This window comes from Rhipicephalus microplus, chromosome X (genome assembly GCF_043290135.1).
Source record: "Rhipicephalus microplus isolate Deutch F79 chromosome X, USDA_Rmic, whole genome shotgun sequence".
NCBI lineage: Eukaryota > Metazoa > Arthropoda > Arachnida > Ixodida > Ixodidae > Rhipicephalus > Rhipicephalus microplus.
In genome coordinates, this window is record NC_134710.1 from 126,764,545 (window position 1) to 126,784,981 (window position 20,437).

Consider the following 20,437-nt stretch of genomic DNA (forward strand, 5'->3'; position numbering starts at 1 on the left):
AATTATTAGTAATCAGTTTGGTATCCAGAATTCGAAGCTCAGCATATCAGGAACACTGCTAAACTACATGGTAAGTTTTCTGTGCTTACATCAGAATTCCATTATATCAATACACCGTGTCAAACCTGATAAATTGGGCACTGCAGGTTTATTAAACTGAATAAAGAGTCCCAAACACTGTTTACATTTAAATGATAGAAAGAAAACTGCACCATATATTCTCTAAAAACTAGGTGTGAACAAGCAGCAACAAGCCTTCACTATCATAACTCAAATATTAAAAAATTTATAAAACTTTGTGTACTCCTCCCCTTGAAAGTGCCTTGCTGACCTCTGAAGAAAGCTCTTTAAGCATACTCATAAAAGCATGACATTATGCTGATTTCATTCACTTTGTATGATAGATGTGACTTTATTGCAAGTTAGCTCATAGAATTTTCACTGTTCTCTGCTACAATAATTTTCCCTATGGCACAACTGTGGGCAAGATGTTTCAAGCATTGAAATGATGCAGCAATATGTCGAGCACATAGCATATATATGCCCACATTGCAGCACCTGTTGTAAATTGTGGCCTCTGAGATACAGTTGTGAGCCACCCAATAATTGAGGCTATGGTAATGCCAGAACAGGTTGCAGGGGCACACCATTATGGTAAACTGACTTATACTATAGCCTCGCTGCTTTGTTGCTGTATTATGGTGAAATGTTGCATGTCCTAGTTTCTTTAGCTCGTTCTTGTTTCACATCCTGAAAGTAGCTCTAAAGCAAGCGTTTTATGGGCCCTGTCAAATACTTGCAGCAATGACAAAAATACACATTTTCTCTCAAACAAAACCATCATGCTGATTCTTTCAGTTAAATTACTAATGCAGCGTGTCAGTTTGTCTACTCTCATCTCTTTGTTTCTTGTTTGTACCTTCGGATTTTGTGCTACCTGCTCAAGAATAATATAGTAGCTGTTTTGAAGATGAAGACATTTTACACTTCTTTTGCAGGTGGAAGGCCCTCACATATGCCCCGTGTGTGATGATGTCCTAGGCTCATCGCATGCCTTAACTCTCCACATCCGCCAGCACAACCCGACTGATCACTCACACACCTGTCGGCTCTGTGGCAAGACGTTGAGCTCAGCCAGCTCTCTGGACCGACACATGTTGGTGCACTCTGGCGAGCGGCCTTTCAAGTGCACTGTGTGTCACATGGCTTTCACGACCAACGGCAATATGCACCGACATATGCGCACACATGCAGGGCCTGAGGAGTCTGAGGGGTCCTCTCGGCGGGGTCTCAAGCGTCCACCTGAGGTAGACACACCCCCACTGTCTCCCATCCCTGAGCAAGTGTCCTGTCCAGTTTGTGGAAAGGCCTTCCTGTGCCGGGCTGGCCTGGCCAGCCACATGGCCACCCACCCACATGAGCCCATCCGGTGCACCCAGTGCTGCCAGGTGACAGCCAGCTATGCAGCCTACCTGGACCACCGCTGTGAACCTCAGGATGTGGCACCTCAGGGTCCTGGCTTCCATGACCTCACCTTTGTGGACTTTTCCACGGGCAAGTTCTCCCTTATTGCTAAGTCACTTTGTGAGAGCCAGGCCCGACGACCGAGTAGTGCCTTCCACACATTTGAGTGCAACCTCTGCAAGCGTGCATTTCCATGCAGCAGTGCCCTGCGCTTGCATGCCCAGGCTCATGGGCGGGGTACCTTTTGCCCTAGCTGTAGCTGTGACTTTCCTAGCCCTCGTTTTTTAGAGGCACATCAGCTCAAGCATCGCCGAGCTGAACAGTGTGGTGCTCCTCCTTGTAGCAAGGAGGATTTCTTGGCCTTGCTAGAGCTTCAGACACGATCATCAAGTGCTGCTCTCGAGGAGACTGTTCCTCAAAGCAAAGAAGAGCATTTTGAAAGTTATGCTTATTTCAATGGTAGCTCATCTAGGCCTGAAAAAGAAGCAGGCCATGACTTTGCTGACATTCAGTCTATAATATCCGTGACATCAAAAGCTCCATTAGCAGCAACTTCTCCAGGCCAGAGTGGGGCCTCTCCACGACCTGGCTCACCTTTGGAGGCTGACTCTGCTAGTCCTGATAGTGGCAAACCTGATGAGGGTATACGAGACGAATCCAATGCTGAGGAGGAAGGCCAGCCACAGTTTGGTTGCAAGTTGTGCCACATGTCATTCTCAAGTCTTGGCTTGCTGCGCAAGCATAGCCAGCTTCACTCACATGGGTCAACACCTTATGCTTGCAATGTTTGCTCTTACACAAGTATGGACAAGAGTACTCTTATACGACACCTGCGAACACATAATGGAGAGCGACCATTTCAATGTGCAATATGTAAGTACGCTTTCACTACCAAGGCCAACTGTGAAAGGCATGTGCGTAAGAGGCACAAGAAGTTGACTAAAGGTGAAGTGCGAGGAGCCATGCAATACAACCCCCACATGGCGGAACGAAGTACAAGTTCTGAAGCTCTGGCTCCTGAAGTGGGCAGCCTGGAAACTGTCTGCAAGTATTGCAGTGTAGACTTCAAGTTTAATAGAGTCTTGCGTCACCATTTGCGCTCGCTGCACAACAGCTGCAGCAGAAAGCCATTTTGTTGCAACATCTGCAAACTGGGATTCTCTACAAAGAACAATTGCATTCGGCATGCCCTTAAGCAGCACCCTGAGATGCGCGATCGCCTAGCACAAGTTGTGGCTGCCAAGCCACTGGCACTCAGTGATTCTTCAGAGGATCTTACTACAGGGAGCACTGAAGACAGTCCCCAGAAGACATCACCCACTGATGTAGCAGCTCCGTGCAGCCAGCCTCCAGCACTTGAAGAACCTTCCCCTGAGGAGCCATCACGGGAACTTTGTCTTGACCTGTCATCGCCAAGCCCTTCTGAAGCCAGGACTTCATCTGAAGCTGCAGAGCCACTCAATTTGACTCTCAAGCCGGTGCGTGTTGTGGCCACTGGCGGCAATGAAGCCAACAACAACGATGACCAAGTTATTGCTGCGAAAAGCTTGGTTTCCCTGTCTCAGCTTCCCCCCCCACAAGAAGAGCCATTGGACCTCGCAGTCCATGCTATCGATCTGAGCTGGAGAAATTTCAGCAGTCCTGAACCACTCCATGTAATTGATTCTGCTAGCCCGCCTGCCGCACTAACACTACCACCACCACTGCTACCACTGCCGCCACCGCCACCACCAGTACCACAAACTTCAAGTCAGCTTCTTCAGCCCAGCTCAAAGCAGTTGCCTTCTAAGACTCCTCCTCTTGGACGTCCGCCTGTCAATGGATTGCCGCTGACTCGAAACCCGAATATACTAGAATCTTCAAGTGCTGGTGACAACATCTGCAAAATGACATTTAAAATGGTCAATGACAAGCTTATACCAAAGAACCAGAGATCTTTTAGTTGTGTTCATTGTGCTGCAGGATTTACTTTGAAGTCTAACATGGAGCGGCACATCAAAAGAAAGCACCCAGAGCATGCAAGACCGACGCGAAGTCGGAACTTCATTCCAACTATGAACAGTCCTGGCTCATCGAAACCTTTTTCATCCACTCTATCTGATGAAACACGAACTGCTCTCCGGGTTGTTTTAAGTAGCAAAGCCAACAAAGCAGCTGATGCTACTGAGACCGTGCCCCCTGTTACAAGCCAAGAGCAACAAACAAAAGTGGAGTCAAAAGATGACCACAAGGGTGTGGAAGACTTGTCCAGCCGAAGTGTTGAAAATGGCAGTGATGAAGGCTCAGCAGATTTAGCTAGCGTTTCTTCTGTGATCCACACTGCCAACTCACAGGTATTTCAGCAGTACCTGCTGGATGAGAAAGGTTTGCCTGAGGAAACACAAGAGACAGGCACTGGTGAATGCAGTGAGAGTGATGGTGGGGAGCATCGCGAGCGAAAACGAAGCTCATATACTGACTCGCCCAACAGTGTTGCCTGTCCCTACTGTTTTCGAAAATTCCCGTGGACAAGCTCACTGAGACGGCATATTCTCACACACACAGGGCAAAAGCCTTACAAGTGTGATCGTTGCCCTATTTATTTCACCACCAAGTCCAACTGTGAACGACACTATGTGCGCAAGCATGGCCGCCATAACGATCTTTTGACGCGTTGCGTGCCTGAACGCCCATTCAAGTGCACTGTCTGCCCAAGCAGCACATTTTCAACACGAGGCAATCTGCGCAAACACTTGTACATCAAGCACTGGTCTCGCAATGGCACTGACAAGAATGCTCGCATGCCAAATGTAGCGGATGGTGAGCCACCAAATGATGACTCACTGGATGCCATGGATGATGCTGGAGAAGGCAGCTCAGACAATTGCAGCGAAAACAATCATGAACGCCCTGATCGACTGCACTGTCCTTGCTGTGATGCTGCCTTTAGTACAGCTGCTGAAGTGGAGCTTCATGTGGGTCAGCTCATAGATGTGCCATATCGCTGCCACATGTGTGATCAAGCCTTTGTGCAGCGTTCCGACTGCCTGGCTCATCTGAAGTCAGAGCACACAGGCCTGCATTTGCCTGCAAATATGGAACATGAGGTTGTGGCAGCTCACATGAAAAATGACAGGCTGGAATCCAATGATGACTACAAGCTGTGCCGTATTGCTTGTGTCTTCTGCCTGCGTAGGTATGTGTCTAGTGATGGGCTGAAGAGGCATGTGCTTGGCTGCCATGCGTGTGATGAAATTGCTTGTGACATTTGCCACCAGAAGCTCCCTTCCAAAAGCAGTATGGCCCGACATAAGCGCAAGCACCAAGATGTGCCTTCCTCTGAGCTGGCAGATAGCTCAGAAGAAGAGGGCAAGCCTAACTGTAAACATTCCTCAAAGAAACTACTCCTCCTTACAAAGCAGAAAAGAAAGGCTGGTGAGGCTTCAGGGGCCTGTAATGTGGAAACCAAGAGCCCTCTCGAATGTGGCAATGGCGATCTCATCCAGAACCTCTTAGGAATCCAGGACTCTAAGATCATTGATGAGATGCTGATGAATCCTGCTGACTCAGCTGCAAGGCTGTTGGGGGTAAAACAAGTCTGATTCTATACATGAGATTCCTGCCTATAACCAGTGTTAGTGAGGAATGATGTATGTAAGTGTTGACTTCTGCTTGCTCTAAAGCAATATGTTACCCAAACTGTTCAGCTGTTTTATAGGCTTGACCTTTTGGAGAACTTGTAAATCTGTATAGACATGTGCTGCAGTTGTTTATGCAAGTCATTTTTACTGCTCAAAACACAGATTGTTTGGTAATCCTTTCCCACTTATTTGGGGTCCAGTGTTGACATGCTGTTGCTAAATGTCGTTATATAGTCACACTAATTGAGTATTTTGCTGTATAAGTTATTGCACCAAGCTGAGTGTTTCAGGCTGATGTGAACTGATTGTTTTTTTCATTTTGTTTATAATTTTGACTGTAAATTTTGACACAATGTTTTACACTTGCATTCTGTTATGCACCTGTTGCACGATGTGTACATAGTTGCACCTGCTGTGATTTTAGAATGTAAGAAAAGTTATAAGAGCAATATAGCTGGTATGCGTGACTCTTTGCTCTGAAGCAAAGAGCAAACACAATCAAGAATCATTCCACTCTAAATAGTAGTGAAATATTAGTACAATAACAAATCAGTGGCTCTCTTTGGCTGCACAATATATATTTTGCCATGCATGCCTTCAACTTGGCACTACTGGTGATGCCACTGGGTCCATACTTGGCCATATCATTCAGCACATGGGACCATTTGACGCATTGTCAGCCCTATCAAAGTTACTTTGACTGTAGCGAAAATATGAACATATCACATACATTCCTTATCAATGCAGTCGAAGCTCAGGGCCACCTGTTGCCACTCCATGGTGGTTTTCAAGCATAGACCTTGCAGTGCTTATTCCAAAGCGCCTGATATTGTAGAAAATTAGATATAGGGCCCACATTCCATATTTTGGGGCAAGCATTGTGTATTTTTTATGTGTGTAATTTATACGCACCTTCATATACAGATGTGCACACACATACAGTGCTGTAGGGTTGTATGTGACACACTGCTGCCTTCTTTGCTTGCTGCTATGCAAACTCACATGCTATACTCTTGGTGCCTTTTTGCTGCTGTATTTTGAGTAGCTGGTGCATTAAGCAGAGTTCCTTTGCCTGTGCCCACTGTTATATGCTGTGCTTTGCACCCAAGTGCACTTGCTTTCTACTGTTGCTGTTTATATATATAAACTAGCACCGTCCATGTATGAATGAAAAACATCTGCAATCAACTTGAGCCATTTTAGATTGATGCTTGTATTGAATCTTGCTGCTGTATACCTTTAAAGCACATCAAAGTGAAGCAGCACAAATAAGCACAAGACAAATACCTTTGACCTGAGATGTCATCTCTGGCAGAACCAGCTTGCTGTAAAAACACTGTACTTGTGTAGAGAGCTTGTTTTATGACGGTCAGTTTTTCTGCCACTGTCCAGCTTGACTGTCACAGTGATCTGCAATGTTTAGAATTGTGGCATGTTTGTAATCTCTGGAGAATCAAAGGTCTGCTTTTCATAAAGACTTCAACAAATAAATGTAAACATTTCTTCGTGTGATGAACAAATCTTAATGGTTTTAGTGTGAACAAATAATCTGGCACCAGCATCACTTCAGCTACGTTTTAGTATTGGTTGATTTGTATTTGTTGTAATCGGTAACTTAGTGTAAAGCATGAAATACTTTCTGACAGTTGTTGTCAACAGCTTCCCAGTGAACATGTCTAGACATTGACAGTGAGTCAATAGAAAGTCTGAGGTTTTAATGAATATATAGAGGCTTGAAGCAAATACCTGACAATAAAAGACTGACTACTCTGATAAGCAAACTGGCTGTAACATGCGTTATACTCTGATACAAGTAAAGAAAAAGGGGGTTTTTGCTGTCAAATGACCGTTCTCCAGCTAATTGCATCACCGTGTGACCACATGGTAGACCACCTTCACTCCATCCTCATGAGAGGAATCTCAAAGCCACGTGTCATACAGCATGTCATAAAGAGGCTGGAACACCAGAGGCTGGAGGGGAAGGGGGACATTCATCGCAACAGCGAAAAGCTGCGTTTTTCTCAAGTTGTATATGAGTATAGTAACTTGATTGTTATTGGCATGCAAGCTTCCTCAAACATGAAAGCTTTCAGTTCATTTTTAGAAGGCCATCCAACATCAGAGAGTGAGGGAAATGTGGTCAGATGACCCAATGAAAATCAAGTTAAGGGTAGGAGTTCATTTTATTGTTTTTTTTTTTTGAAAGTTTGAAAGATGTAGGTACCTCAAGAAAGCAGTTATTGCCCCGTTCAATCATGCAGTAGCTGAATTAAAAGGAATAATTTCCAAGTTATACATAATGCTCCTGTCTGCCAATGTGATTGTATGGCACTGAGTCCAAGCTTCACCGATATCGGAGAAGTTTTAAGACTGTGCACACTGTAAACATCTGACATCTATAATGCACGATGACCCCATAGAACATAAGATAATTCTATGGGAACATCGTGCATTATTCCACAACGGTGACCATCCGGCTGTGTGTTTACATGAATACTTTGTTCTTATGGGTCATCTGCTCCAAATTGTGCTTCTGGCTGCGAGTGAAGTGGGACCACATACTCCACAATCAGTTATACTGTGGTACAACTCAAGGAGGAAGCATTTCATGTTTCAAATGTGTTCTATGTGGCATGCTCTACTGTCATTATTTTTTAAATTTGGCACACAGTATACTAAATAAAATTATCCTTTACTAATTTTTTCAGGTGCTCAGTACTTAACTTACCTCTTGCTCTTGTATTGCTCTTGTATTATTCTGAACTTCAGGATGGCTTGAAAAGTTAGAAGCCTTGAATTTAAGAATGCTCTTAAGGAAAGAGCTAAAATGTTTTAGTAGGACTGTACTTATGTCTCGTTAATATTTTTACATATCTTCAGGCCACTTAGTGTACCGAGAAGGTAGAAATATGGCAAGCTTCATCGACGTACTTGCTTTACGTTGATAATCAGTGGATGCGTGTGTTTGTACGTGCATTGTTCTGCGCTCTGTTGTGCATCTTCTTGCCTTGCTTTTGTGCCTATGGGCTTCACTACGCAGTTATAGACTGCAAAACTAGTCGCACCTTGGCAGTTTGCTGCTCATTAGACATTGTCAGCATCTGCTGCTGTTAATGGCTTCATAATATAATTTTTAGACATGTATAACTGGTGCTAGCCGTGCTGGCAGCGATTGGTTTTTGAACATGTGCAAGTGTGTTTGTTTTGCAATAAAAGAGTTCTTACAGTTCATTGTGTATATGTTGAGATTAATTTGTGCCTGAGCTGTTGCAAGGTTGAAACGCCCGAAAAGAATGCTTGCTCAGATGGCTGTTAGAGCTATGTAAGATGAAAACGAAATATTGCCGGAACCATGGCAGTGTTTGCAATAATAGGATTATTGTATTTGTGGAGCATGGCATGATACAGCATGTAGTGTTGTATGTAAGCGTAGAACATGGAAACTCTGTGTAGGGGGTATTGTAAATGCACAATATTTAGGGTCCCTGAGTACATCTGACAAGGATACTATCAATGTCTCTCGTGCAGTTTCTGTACTGACTAGGCTATTAAATCTGGGGCACCACTCGGTGAGTTCCACGGCGCCAGGAGATTGCGGACGGCAGGCCGATCGACAAGAGCTATGCTGGCGTCGGAGAACATGGGTAACACAACCACGGTCGCAGTCGTAGCCAGAAATTTTGCATCAGCTTTCCTCTGTGACGTGGCTATCGGCGGTAGTTTGAGCAGACTGTGTAAATGTATATCAAAATCGTGCGACTTCCTGCCTTTCCCCATGTGTATGCTTGTTAAGAGAGTAAGTAATTGCAGTAAAATACAGTAAACGACAGGTACAGTCACCGTTTGGAGCAACGGCCTCTCGTCGCACCATTAAATGGTCTAATCTAGTCTTCGAAAATGCATCATTGCGATGACTCGCCCAATCAGAAAAGACATCGTTAATGGTAAATCTCTGTTAAGTGTAGATGGCGTAATCCTCGTCGTGGCAAAGTGCGTTGCACAATTAAGTCGAGGACGGCTCCGCCTATAACGAGGAATGAGAGGTATGCGCAGCATGTTTTTGTACATTCATAATTGCATTTCGGTTTTGCTTACTTTGTTGAGCAAATTATTTCTTACTGTAGATGTTGTGAGTGCATGCCTATGGGAATGATTTTTATGTTAAGCTCTATATGTCAAGCAATCCAGATGCAGGGATAATTTTTAGTCAACATTTTCTTTACTGCGCGCATCTAAGCATGCTTGCGATACGCAATAAGTAATTTTTTGCAAGTTATGCTGCACGTTGGCAACATGATTTCGCTCGCGTTATTTTTCGGGCAGACTCACCTCACAACCTTGGTTGACATTACATTTGCACTGTCTTTTGATAGCAGTGAAGTACTCCAACCTTAGAGGTTTCATCGTGCAATCTTCAAGGGCAAGGTAATCATTGTTGATAAATGTTCACTTGGCCTTAATGGAAAATGCACCTGGGACCAGACTATGCTTACTCACATAGAAATTGCTTGTTCACTGTGTATATGCGCTAGAACACTCAAATACGTGCTAAAACCAGGGTGTCTACCAACCTGGAAAACCTGGAAAAGTCAGGGAATTTGAACACGCCTGGAAAAGTCAGGGAAAAGTCAGGGAATTTCTGAAAAATCCGGCCAGGTCATGGAAACTGACTGTAGTCTTTCAGATTGTCACGAAAATATTCATTAGCATTAATCAAAGCTTTAAAAATCGCTCCTTAAACCACACAGAACAGCTAAGCAGAAGCATAGTTAAAAAAAAGCAGTGCATAGCTGGCGCTTCTACTTTCCGAGTACAACGTTACTCACGCGCATAAAATTGTGCATGTTTGTCTTGGCCGCGATCTCGGCTCGGCTTGAGGGTTTTCTGGTTAGGCTGGGAGTGCCATCAGCAGAGGGCAAGGTGCACAGAATATGCGAGTCGTAATTATTTTTTTACTGAAATGTGTAGTTTACAGGTGCGTAAATTGGACTGGGATACAAAAACAGTAGTAGAGCAAATATGGTAATCCAGATCGGATACAATCCAATCCGATCCACATATCAAGATGCCTGGGCTGCAGCCATATTGCCATTCTTCTTGTGATGCCGTGAGCATGCAGCGAGTTGCTATGCCTCTTGCGAAGAAGTGTTCGTTTAACCCTGATTGGGTGAACGCGGAAATATCCGAGCACGCCTCATGGATTAGAGCAGTGCCGAACGATATAGTTGCCAAGTTCTTCATTAACAACATAGTCCTCAGACATGGTGCACCCAGCGTGGTAATTACAGATCGTGGCCCAGCTTTTACTGCAGACCTAATGAAATGTCTGATGCGAATGACCCACACAGACCAGAGAAGAACTACAGCATACCATTCTCAAACAAATGGCCTAACGGAGCGCTTGAACAGAACACTGACTGATATGCTTTCAATGTATATTGACGTCGAACATAAACTGTGGGATGAAATATTGCCCTACATCACGTTCGCATATAATACAGCCGTTCAAGAAACAACGCGAGTGACACCATTTGAACTTGTATTCGGCCGAAGAGTCACCACTCCACTGGATGCCATGTTACCACTGAATGATGAAAGCAGCAATCCACCTGGCCTAGACGACTTCCTGCAAAGAGCCGAGGAAGCACGACAGATGGCGAGATACAGAATACGCCGCCAACAATGTATCGACTCCTATCGGTACAATCAGCGTCGTACCGAAGCCCATTTTCAACCAGGTGACAAAGTATGGATATGGACCCCAGTGCGTCGCCGTGGACTTTCTGAAAAACTTTTTAGCCACTACTTCGGGCCTTACGAAGTACTCCATCGTGTAAGCGATGTAACTTACCAAGTCAGATCCGCTATACACGGGAGCTCAAAACGCCGCAACCCTACAGAGGTTGTACATGTAGTCCGGATGAAGCCGTACTATGAGAGATCACCGGAAGACCAGTGACGCCTACGCCTACCACGAATCTATTCATCGCCTGACGCATCGGGACGATGCGTGTGAGGAGGGGGATTATGCCACGACATAGTGCCTGCATTCAAACAACGTGCCCATCACCACGCGCACAGAGACATACATGGGCGCCGTCTAGTGTTGCGCAGAGACGATGATGATAGCACGAGAACCCAGCTGGCCCCTGCTGATGTGTGCCACGTGCTTGGGACTCTTCTTGAAGAAGTAGAAGAAGAAGACATCTTGCCGATCTGCTGTAACGTGCTACGACCATAGTCCCTTTGAGTTGTGGGCACAGGTTCGCCCTTTAATAAATACGTTTTATTATACCCCGAGTCCTTCAACATCGTTACAATATAAGTAAGGCTCACTGTGCAGCATGCCAGAAGACTTTCTCGCTTAGCAATATGGGCATCGCTGCTGTCTCCAGTCACGCTGTGAGCAAGAAACACCTAACTGCTGTGAGCATTGTGCAAAGTGCTTCCCAGACACACATCCGCGCGTTTTTCGGTGCTGGACCCAACTTGCCGTGTTCCATGACTGCTACGACTACGAGTGAATGTGTATCGACTGTGCCAAGCACGAGTGCTGAAAGCGTGCCTGCTAAACCGGTGGCCGTCGCGCCTGACGGGAAGGCATCCTTGAATGGGTTTCTGGTCAAAAAATGTGTCACGAAAGCAGAAGTTGTTTAGTGTCTGAACACTATAGCGACCCATGGATCGTTTCGTTCAGCAGCAGCGTCAGCGGCGCTTTTTCCCATCATGTTCCCCACGTGCGACGTCGCGAAGAAGTTGCAACTTGGTAAGGACAAAGTTGGCTATACAATTTGTTACGGTATAGCCCCGTACTTCCGAAACAGGCTGCTATCAAAGCTGCATAGTGTCCCACACGTGGTCGTGGCTTTTGACGAGTCCCTGAACAAAATTGCTCAGAAAGAGCAAATGGACGTTTTGATCAGGTTTTGGGACCCAGCTGACGACGTTGTCAAAACCCGCTATCTGACGTCCTGTTTTTTAGGACACACTCGCGCAGAAGACTTAGCTGCCGCTTTCAAAAGGGCCACTGAGAACATTGAGCCGGCAAAAATACTTCAACTTTCGATGAATGGTCCAAACGTCAATTTGAAGTTGTTGAAGTCGTTGAAGCAAGAGTTTTCTGCGTCTGATGGAAATCAGAATATTGTGGACATTGGAAGCTGCGGACTGCACGTTGTGAGTGGTGCATTTAAAACAGGCCACAATGTGACAAAGTGGAACACAGTAGTGTTTCTTAGAAGCTTGTACAATTTGTTCAAAAACGTCCCTGCACGCCGAGCCGACGATGTCAATTTCACAGGGAGCATACTGTTTCCGCTAAAGTTTTGCTCAGTGCGCTGGCTGGAAAATGGCAAGGCTCTTGCTAGGGCACTGCAAGTCCTCCCAAATGTGGTCAAATATGTTGAGCATGTCAAGAAAGAAAAGAAACTTCCAGCGTGTGGCAGCTATGCTCATGTCGAGACGGCTGTGAAAGACGAGATGCTGCCAGTAAAGCTGGCCTTTATGCTTTCAGTTTCAGAAGAATTGGAGCCATTTTTGGCTGAGTTTCAGACAGAAAAGCCGATGCTACCCTTTCTTGCAACAGCACTGGACGGCCTGTTGCGGTCACTGCTGGGACGAATCGTGCTAAAGGAAAAGCTGGATGCTGCAGGCACATTTTCAAAACTGATAAAAATTGACCTGGAGAACCCAAACAACATCATTGGTATAGCTGCCTTTGACATAGGCCTTGCCGCCAAAAGTGAGTTGCGAAAGATCACTAAACCATCTCACACAGCGGTGGTAAGTGTCAAAAAAGAATGCATCTTATTTATTAAGGCCTGTTCAGCAAAGATAATCGAAAGATCACCTCTGAAATACAAGCTGACAAGGGGGGCCAGTTGCTTAAACTCAGCAGTTTGTGCCGCTTCTGTGGAAGCTGGCCAGAAGCAGCTAAACATTGCACTTGAAGTACTTATAGAGCATGGGCGCCTTACAGGCCTACAAGGGGAGAGAGCAAGTAGATCATATGTACAAGTGTGCTCGAACAGCACTGCACAAGTGCGTTTGCGAAAATTTGATCGTGCAAGAGAGCGCTTGGAGAAGCTGTGGGTGGAACTCTGTGCAAGTTCTCATGAAGAGCTACTGCTGTTTGTGAAGATTGTGCTGTGCCTTTCACATGGAAATTCTTCCGTGGAGCGGGGATTTTCAGTGAACAAGGAATGTCTTGTGGAAAATATGAAGGAGGAGTCACTTGTAGCACAAAGGTTAGTGTACGATGAGGTGTCTGCAGCAGGTGGTGTTGCAGAAGTTGACGTAACAGACAAGATGATAGACATGGTTCGAAGTTCCAACATCAAATGGAAGGAAGACCTGGAGAGGAAAAAGAAGGAACGGTTGGACGTATTGGATGCTGAAAGGAAAAAGAAGAGGACTGCGGCTCTTGTGAAAGAGCTTGAATCAAAGAAGCAAAAACTGATGGAAGACGCACAGCTTCAGGTCTCCATGCTGCAGCAAGAGATTGAATCCTTGAAACAGTGAGGGCATTGCCGATGCAAGTAAACAAGCTTTTCTGTTTGTCGAGGGACAATTATTGTGTCTTTGAATATTTTATTTATTGTAAAAAATGCTTTCAGACAAGGGAATGCAATAAAGCAGCATGGTTTCCATTTTATATGAGCGCCTCATAATTTCTTTTTACCGCTCAGGAGTTTGTTTTCCAGTGCGCAGTTTCTTCCAAGCAGACGTACCGGTCATGGAATTTGCTTGAAATGGTCATGGAAAACCTGGAAAAGTCAGGGAATTTGGAAAAATGTAATTGGTAGACACCCTGTAAAACGCGTTATGTTCTCGTTTTCTTTTTTTTTTTTCGTGGATTTCGTCGCTCTGATTCCTGAAACAATAGCGCTACGGCAAGGTGTCTTCCGTTTGCAAGCGTGCAGCTGTCATTTTCTTTCAGGTCAACAGATTCCGAGCTACTGAATATTTCGCCGTGGAGCATAGATATGCCATGTTTACGCTGTTATAACTAGTACGTGCATTCATGTTTGATGCCGGCGCGAACAGGAGCAGCCTCGTACCACACAATATCTGGAGTGATCTGTTCACTAGTGATGAAGGAATGAATTCCGGTCCTGTTCAGAGCATAGTGCACCATAGTCTATTTCTCAGGACGCGTGAACTACGACGAGAACTACCAGCGCATGCAACACGAGTTTACTTCCGCTGTACTGTGCACCATCCGTGCCTGTCGGGTGTCCGTTTCGGGCAGTCTGATGTGAGTCGCTAGAACTTCACTGCTGCCATCAACACCTTCGCGTTCCTTCGCGCATGTGGTATGGCATCACAACGCAACAAAACCTACCAGCCTTCTATAGGGGCGCAATCACAAACGCGAGACGTTTCGCGCGCAGAGTAAAATACTGGTTAAGCGTAAAACCCTTGAATAAAATAAAAGTGTTTGTTACCTCTTGTCCTCCTATCTGGCGCTTTCCCATGACGGCCGGTCCTCCCATTGGCCGAACGCCATCACGTGCCTCTCGCACGCGTTTTCTCTTGCTTGTTTTTTTTTTTTTTTTGACAAGCTTGGCATGTGTGCAGTGTGTTTCGCGTCTCTCTTCCAACTCTTTACCAGGCCGTGTAACTCTATGGTGTGTCCGTGGTGCGGCGATAAGCCGACTCTGTACCACTTATCGTGGGGGTGCAATCGCAACATTTCGATGTCATCTCTTCCAGCATTGCAGCTTGCTGCGTGACTCGGGCTGCAATGCCATGGCCGCGATAAGCATGCATAGCCTTGTAGACGTGGCGTGGGACCGCGCGGTGGTTAAAGGACTTGAGGTGGTCCAAACACACTTACCAATAAAGTTTTTCAGAAACTCTGGCCGTCTTTCGATGTCCTCTCGTTGTGTTTCGACAGTCAGTAATTCCTTCGCATGACGAAAAAAGATCTTGCTGAAATACGAACTGTCGCGTGGTGGTTTGGGCTAGTTGGCATGACATGACGATTGTTATAGCGCGAAAACAGAACGACGAACAAGAGACGACGAGTGCTATCGTCTCTTGTCCCTTTGTCGTCGTTCTGTTCTCGCGCTATAACAATCGCCAGCTGTCGAGCGTGAGCGCTTCGCGGCAACAGCGTAGACGCGGAGAGCGTCTGCTAGCTACGCACCGCGTAGGTGGAGCCATGGTCGAAAGAAGAGAGAGCGAGCGCCGGCGTAGGAGGAGGAGAGAGGAGTTGTCCTTACTTTTATTTTATTCAGGGGTTAAGGGCAAGCGCGGCCATACCAGCACCTGAAAGGAAGCGGCAAATGTTTACTGGCGAACATGGTCTCCTAAATGGCGGGAGCGCGATGTGCGCCTGCTATCTCGGAGGCCATGTTCGCGAATCTTTTCACCAGGGGAGAAACGAGCGCTAGTGTTTTTAAGGCGGAACATTATACCAGCTGACGTGTATCGTCGCTAAAGTTCTGGTTTCTCGCATTCAGTGTGCACTGCCCGAACTTTGCTGAGCGCGTTGCTTCGTAGCAATGCGAAGTCACCCTCTTGTAATATGCTGCCTACACGAATCGATGGGTAGTTCGTGTTCTATGTCAATGAGCGCCCTTCTATGAGACTCGATGGCCGCGCCGAAATGCCAATAGGTAACGCTTGAAGATTATTTCTCGAAAACTGACGCTTGCCCCAGTGCACACTCTACAACTGGCGAAACGGCTACAGAAGCCGAAAAAACGGTTCCCAGCAGTTCTGCAATGCCCGTATACGACTATAGTGTAACGAAAGATCTGAAAAGCGATCGGAGCACGATGCATGCACGAAAAGCGCGATTCCTGACAACGACATTAGTCTATACGTCTTTAACGGGCAAGACGTGAGTCGTTGCAGGACTACGAGACTTGAAGACGTTTGCCAATGGCGCAAACCAGGTGCTAACTACACCTTTTACTCAGTTAGTGAGCGCTAACTGAAGTTCCAACCTCTCTGGCTAGACTTATTTGTCTGGCTGGCGTGTTCCAAATATCAGGAGGGAGCTCTCTGCAAGACATGCACGCTTTTTAGAAAAGAAAGTTCATGCAAGGGGACTCGCCAAGTTTTTGGTGCTTTGTTCCTCTTTCCGTTCTCGCGTAAAAAAAAACGCGCTCGAAAATTTTCAGAAGTCACTCCTCGGGTGACTATCACAAGACCGCTGCTCTAGACGTGTGTCAATGGTCGTGTTAATGGGAAAAAAAATCAACACTATCCTGGTATTCCATGCGTCTCTTTACTGCGTAGAACGTTGCTTGCACAGAGTTTATTTCGTTTTTTTGCAAAAAAAAAAATATGGTGCAAGTATTGTAGTAATAGGGCCACATTAGCGCATATTCTCTGGCAGTGTCCAGCACTAATTGGCAAAAACAGAGACGCGGCCTCCAATGAGGACCTACGGGAGCGTTGGTGGACCGCGCTGCTCAGCTCAGGACTAGATAATCAACTCTGGGCGATCCAGCAGACCAAAGAAGCTGCTGAGAAACATGGTCTCTCAACCAGCTCCAAAGTGGGAACACAGCCCGGTAACCTGCAGGAAGTGAATAAAGTTGTTCACTCTCACTATGTACATTGTTCTTCATTTTACACGATAACATGTCCACCCACCCATGTTTCTTCATTTTGTGCATTTCTTGTTGGGCGTTATGTCGCTAATTTCGGAAATCGCTCGGGGCGCACTTCTAGTCATGTCAATGTAAAGGGACAAACAGATGGAGCAATTATATGTATATACAAGGTGTCCCACGTAACTTGAGCCAGAGTTTAAAAATATGCCGGAACACGTAATTACGACGCGACCAAATGCATGTTACTCACCGTTGCCTAGGGTCAGTCAGACTATTACTTGTGTTTTCTAATATTGTTTAATTAGATATGTTTAATTAACTAACTTTTCAAGAAATGGAGATAGATAAAAAATTTCAATGACAAAGTTGTGGATCGGTTTGCAAAACGTCCGATTAGACAGTTTTGAAATTTATATCTGTTAGGTATTAGTGTTTTTCTGCTAATTGCAAACACCCACGAAATACAAAAAAGTACCACGTGACAAACCCGCTCGCGCGTTCGTACGCGAAACGTTAAGGAGCACCAGAATCATTGCGCGCACTGGCGCACGAGCAGATTTGTCACGTGGTATTTTTTGTATTTCGCGGGCATTTGTAATTAGCAGAAAAACACTAATGCCTAACAGATATAAAGTACAAAACTGTCTAATCGGACGTTTTGCAACCGATCTACATATTTCTCATTGAATTTTTTATCTATCTTCGTTTCTTGAAAAGTTAGTTAATTAAACATATCTAATTAAACAATATTAGAGAACACAAGTAATAGTCTGACTGACCCTAGGCAACGGTGAGTAACATGCATTTGGTCGCGTCGTAATTACGTGTTCCGGCATATTTTTAAACTCTGGCTCAAGTTACGTGGGACACCCTGAATCAGGGTGTTTCTGGAAATGTGTCCAATATTATTTAAAAATCAGAAAAAAGGCGTTGTTTGCCCGTTGTCTTCACAGTTTCTTTTTATATAGTGGCAGGCATCTTAAGAGGGTTGAAGATATTATTTGGAACGGTAATTGGGAAAGTTGAAATTATTATCTTTTCAATTATTGGAGTTACGCAGTTAAATCAAATGAGAGAATTGAAGTCCTTCATGCGAAAAACCGATTGCTGCTTTGAGATTTCAAAAAAAAAAGGTATTTAGTAATAACTGCGAATTAATGGAATTCTCCCCAAGTATGCGGCGAAAACAAAACGAGAAAGAGCGCAGCTGAAATGAGGGAGTGTTGTTATATCAACCGTCCTCCGACTTTGTTGTGTGGCTGTGTCGGCTGCGCTTGCAATTACATCACACATGACGCACATGTGTTATCGAACGGAGAAGAACTGCACTCCGGTAACCGCTGTTTTGAACAGATACCATGTCATATTGTAGTCGTCTGCTTGTTGCGCTCTTCGGTCCGTTGGTTTCGGTTTCGCCGTAGAGCTTGGGATAATTTTATTAATGCGTAGTTATTACTAAGAGGCCGATTTTTTTGAAATATAAAAGTGGCTATGGGTTTTTCACATCAAGGGCTTCCATTCTTCTATTTGACGCAACTGCCGAACTCCACTAACTAAAATGATAATTAACTTAACTTTCTTAATTACCGTTTCGAATGATATCTCCAACCTTCTTAAGATGCCTGCCGCTAAAGAAAAAGCAACTGTGAAGACAGCGAGCAAATAGCGTCCTTTGTTGATTTTTAAACAATATTTGACACATTTCTCGAAACACCCTGCAGATAATTTGTCGTATATTTTTTTCGGCTTTATGTATTCTAGCACTATTTGCCGCACTTCTGAACAATAAACCTTGTGCTCACTACAGTTGCCCACACTGAATTTCTTAACGCTGCTTAATGTTTACGACCACCAGGTCGTGGGATCGAATCTCGGCTGCGATGGCTGCATTTTCGATGGAGGCGAAAATGTTGTATAGGCCAGTGTGCTCATATTTGGCTGCACGATAAAGAATGCCAGGTGGTCAAAATTTTCAGACCCCTTCGCTACAGCACCTCTCATAATCATATGGTGCTTTTAGGACGTTGAACCCCAGATAGCTATCAATCAAGCAGGTTTATGACCACCATCTTTTATTTTTATCAGCTTAAGTTACATGATGGGTATGTTAGTAAGCTTTTCTAAGGTTACGATTGGCCTGCACGTTTGCCTGTACTGCACCTTTGTCATTAGACACTTCGGAGTGCCTTTAAACGTTAGGGCATAGCAAATATTTGATTGATATGTGGGGTTTAAACGTCCCAAAACCACCATATGATTATGAGAGACGCCGTAGTGGATGGCTCCGGAAATTTCCACCACCTGGGGTTCTTTAACGTGCCCCCAAATCTGACCACACGGGCCTACAACATTTCCGCCTCCATCGGAAATGCAGCCGCCGCAGCCGGGATTCGATCCCGCGACCTGCGGGTCAGCAGCCGAGTACCTTAGCCACTAGACCACCACGGCGGAGCGACATAGCAAATATATGAATCAGTATATTGTACAATCGCATGCAAGCGAAGTTCGGTGGATGAGCCAGATATTCTGTCGCGCACGCGCGCGCATGTGTGTGTGCGTGTGTTTAGATGACAGCAGAACGTGCAAAGGTTCAATAGAAATGTCATTATTTGGCTTGAGTATATCTTAGCACACGTACCAAACGTCACACTGTAATATGCTTGAACGTGGCCTATCAGACCTTGGATCTGTGCCTGCCTTTTACCAATAAAACGCCCAGTGAAAATTATCGCAGTGATTGACTCCGGCGAGATTTGTTCCGGCGTGTACACGCATGAGAACTGCTGCAGCATTCAATCCCATCGCCTCGCCAACTTAAAGCGCTCGCGGCCTAGATTCCTGCCCAAAATCTCACAGAGTGCCAAAGCCTTTACAAACACCGTGACACATTTTCCTTTGTGCAGACATTATTCAGTGTAAAAACGCCTAGGATTGATACTGTGATAGTAGCACCGCTTAGTTTCTAAACCATGCCCCGCCGCGGTGGTCTAGTGGCTATGGTACTCGGCTGCTGACCTGCAGGTCACGGGATCAAATCCCGGCTGCGGTGGCTGCATCTCCGATGGAGGCGGAAATGTTGTAAACCTGTGTGTTCAGGTTTGGGTGCACGTTAAAGAATCCCAGGTGGTCGAAATTTCCGGAGCCCTCCACTACGGCGTCTCTCATAATCATATGGTGTTTTTGGGATGTTAAACACCACATATCAATCAATCAATTAGTTTCTAAACCATGTCCTTCAGCACAGAATCCAACAAGCGAGTCCCTGAACACTCCGCCAATGAAATATGATTTACCAGTAGAAAAAAACAGAAGGAATGCCCACACATCTATCTTTTCACACGGCAATCTTGCGGGCGTACTCCTTGACGAGGCGCTGGCAAGGGAATCGCTGCAGGGTTGGCGGGCTACGCCCTCTCTCGGCTTTTACGGTACTACTACGTGGAGCTCGAGCGATTCCTGTGGCTCATCACCAGGCTGCAGTTTGGAGCTGCACGGAAACCTATACCCGAGGATTGTTTTATTATTTTTTTGTTTTCAACCGTAATTAATTTATTGGCTCAATGTGCTGTCTTAAATGTTTTTTTTTTACATTCCATACATTATACCTTAGGCGTCGGTATTATTTTTTCTCCCTGCTGTGCTGCAATTGATAAGTCGTTTGTAAATTTGCCGCCGAAATAAATGTCATCCTGTGTTTGACATTTATTAAACTGGATACGTCAGGCCTGTTTGGCTTGCACTGGCGTCACTGAAACAGTTACATTGGTGCATCAACATGGGGGG

General features: G+C 45.3%; 1 protein-coding gene across 2 annotated transcripts in view; it reads left to right on the forward strand.

The window, feature by feature from the left end:
- The window catches only part of peb (zinc finger protein pebbled), a 65,140-nt gene extending 56,827 nt beyond the window's left edge, over window positions 1-8,313 (forward strand). For both annotated transcript variants that reach the window (XM_075877632.1, XM_075877631.1), the window contains exon 4: window positions 999-8,313. In XM_075877632.1, the coding sequence (XP_075733747.1) occupies window positions 999-5,045 (4,047 nt within the window). In that variant the 3' untranslated portion in view covers window positions 5,046-8,313. The remainder of the gene's footprint in view (window positions 1-998) is intronic.
- The last annotated feature ends 12,124 nt before the right edge of the window (window positions 8,314-20,437 follow it).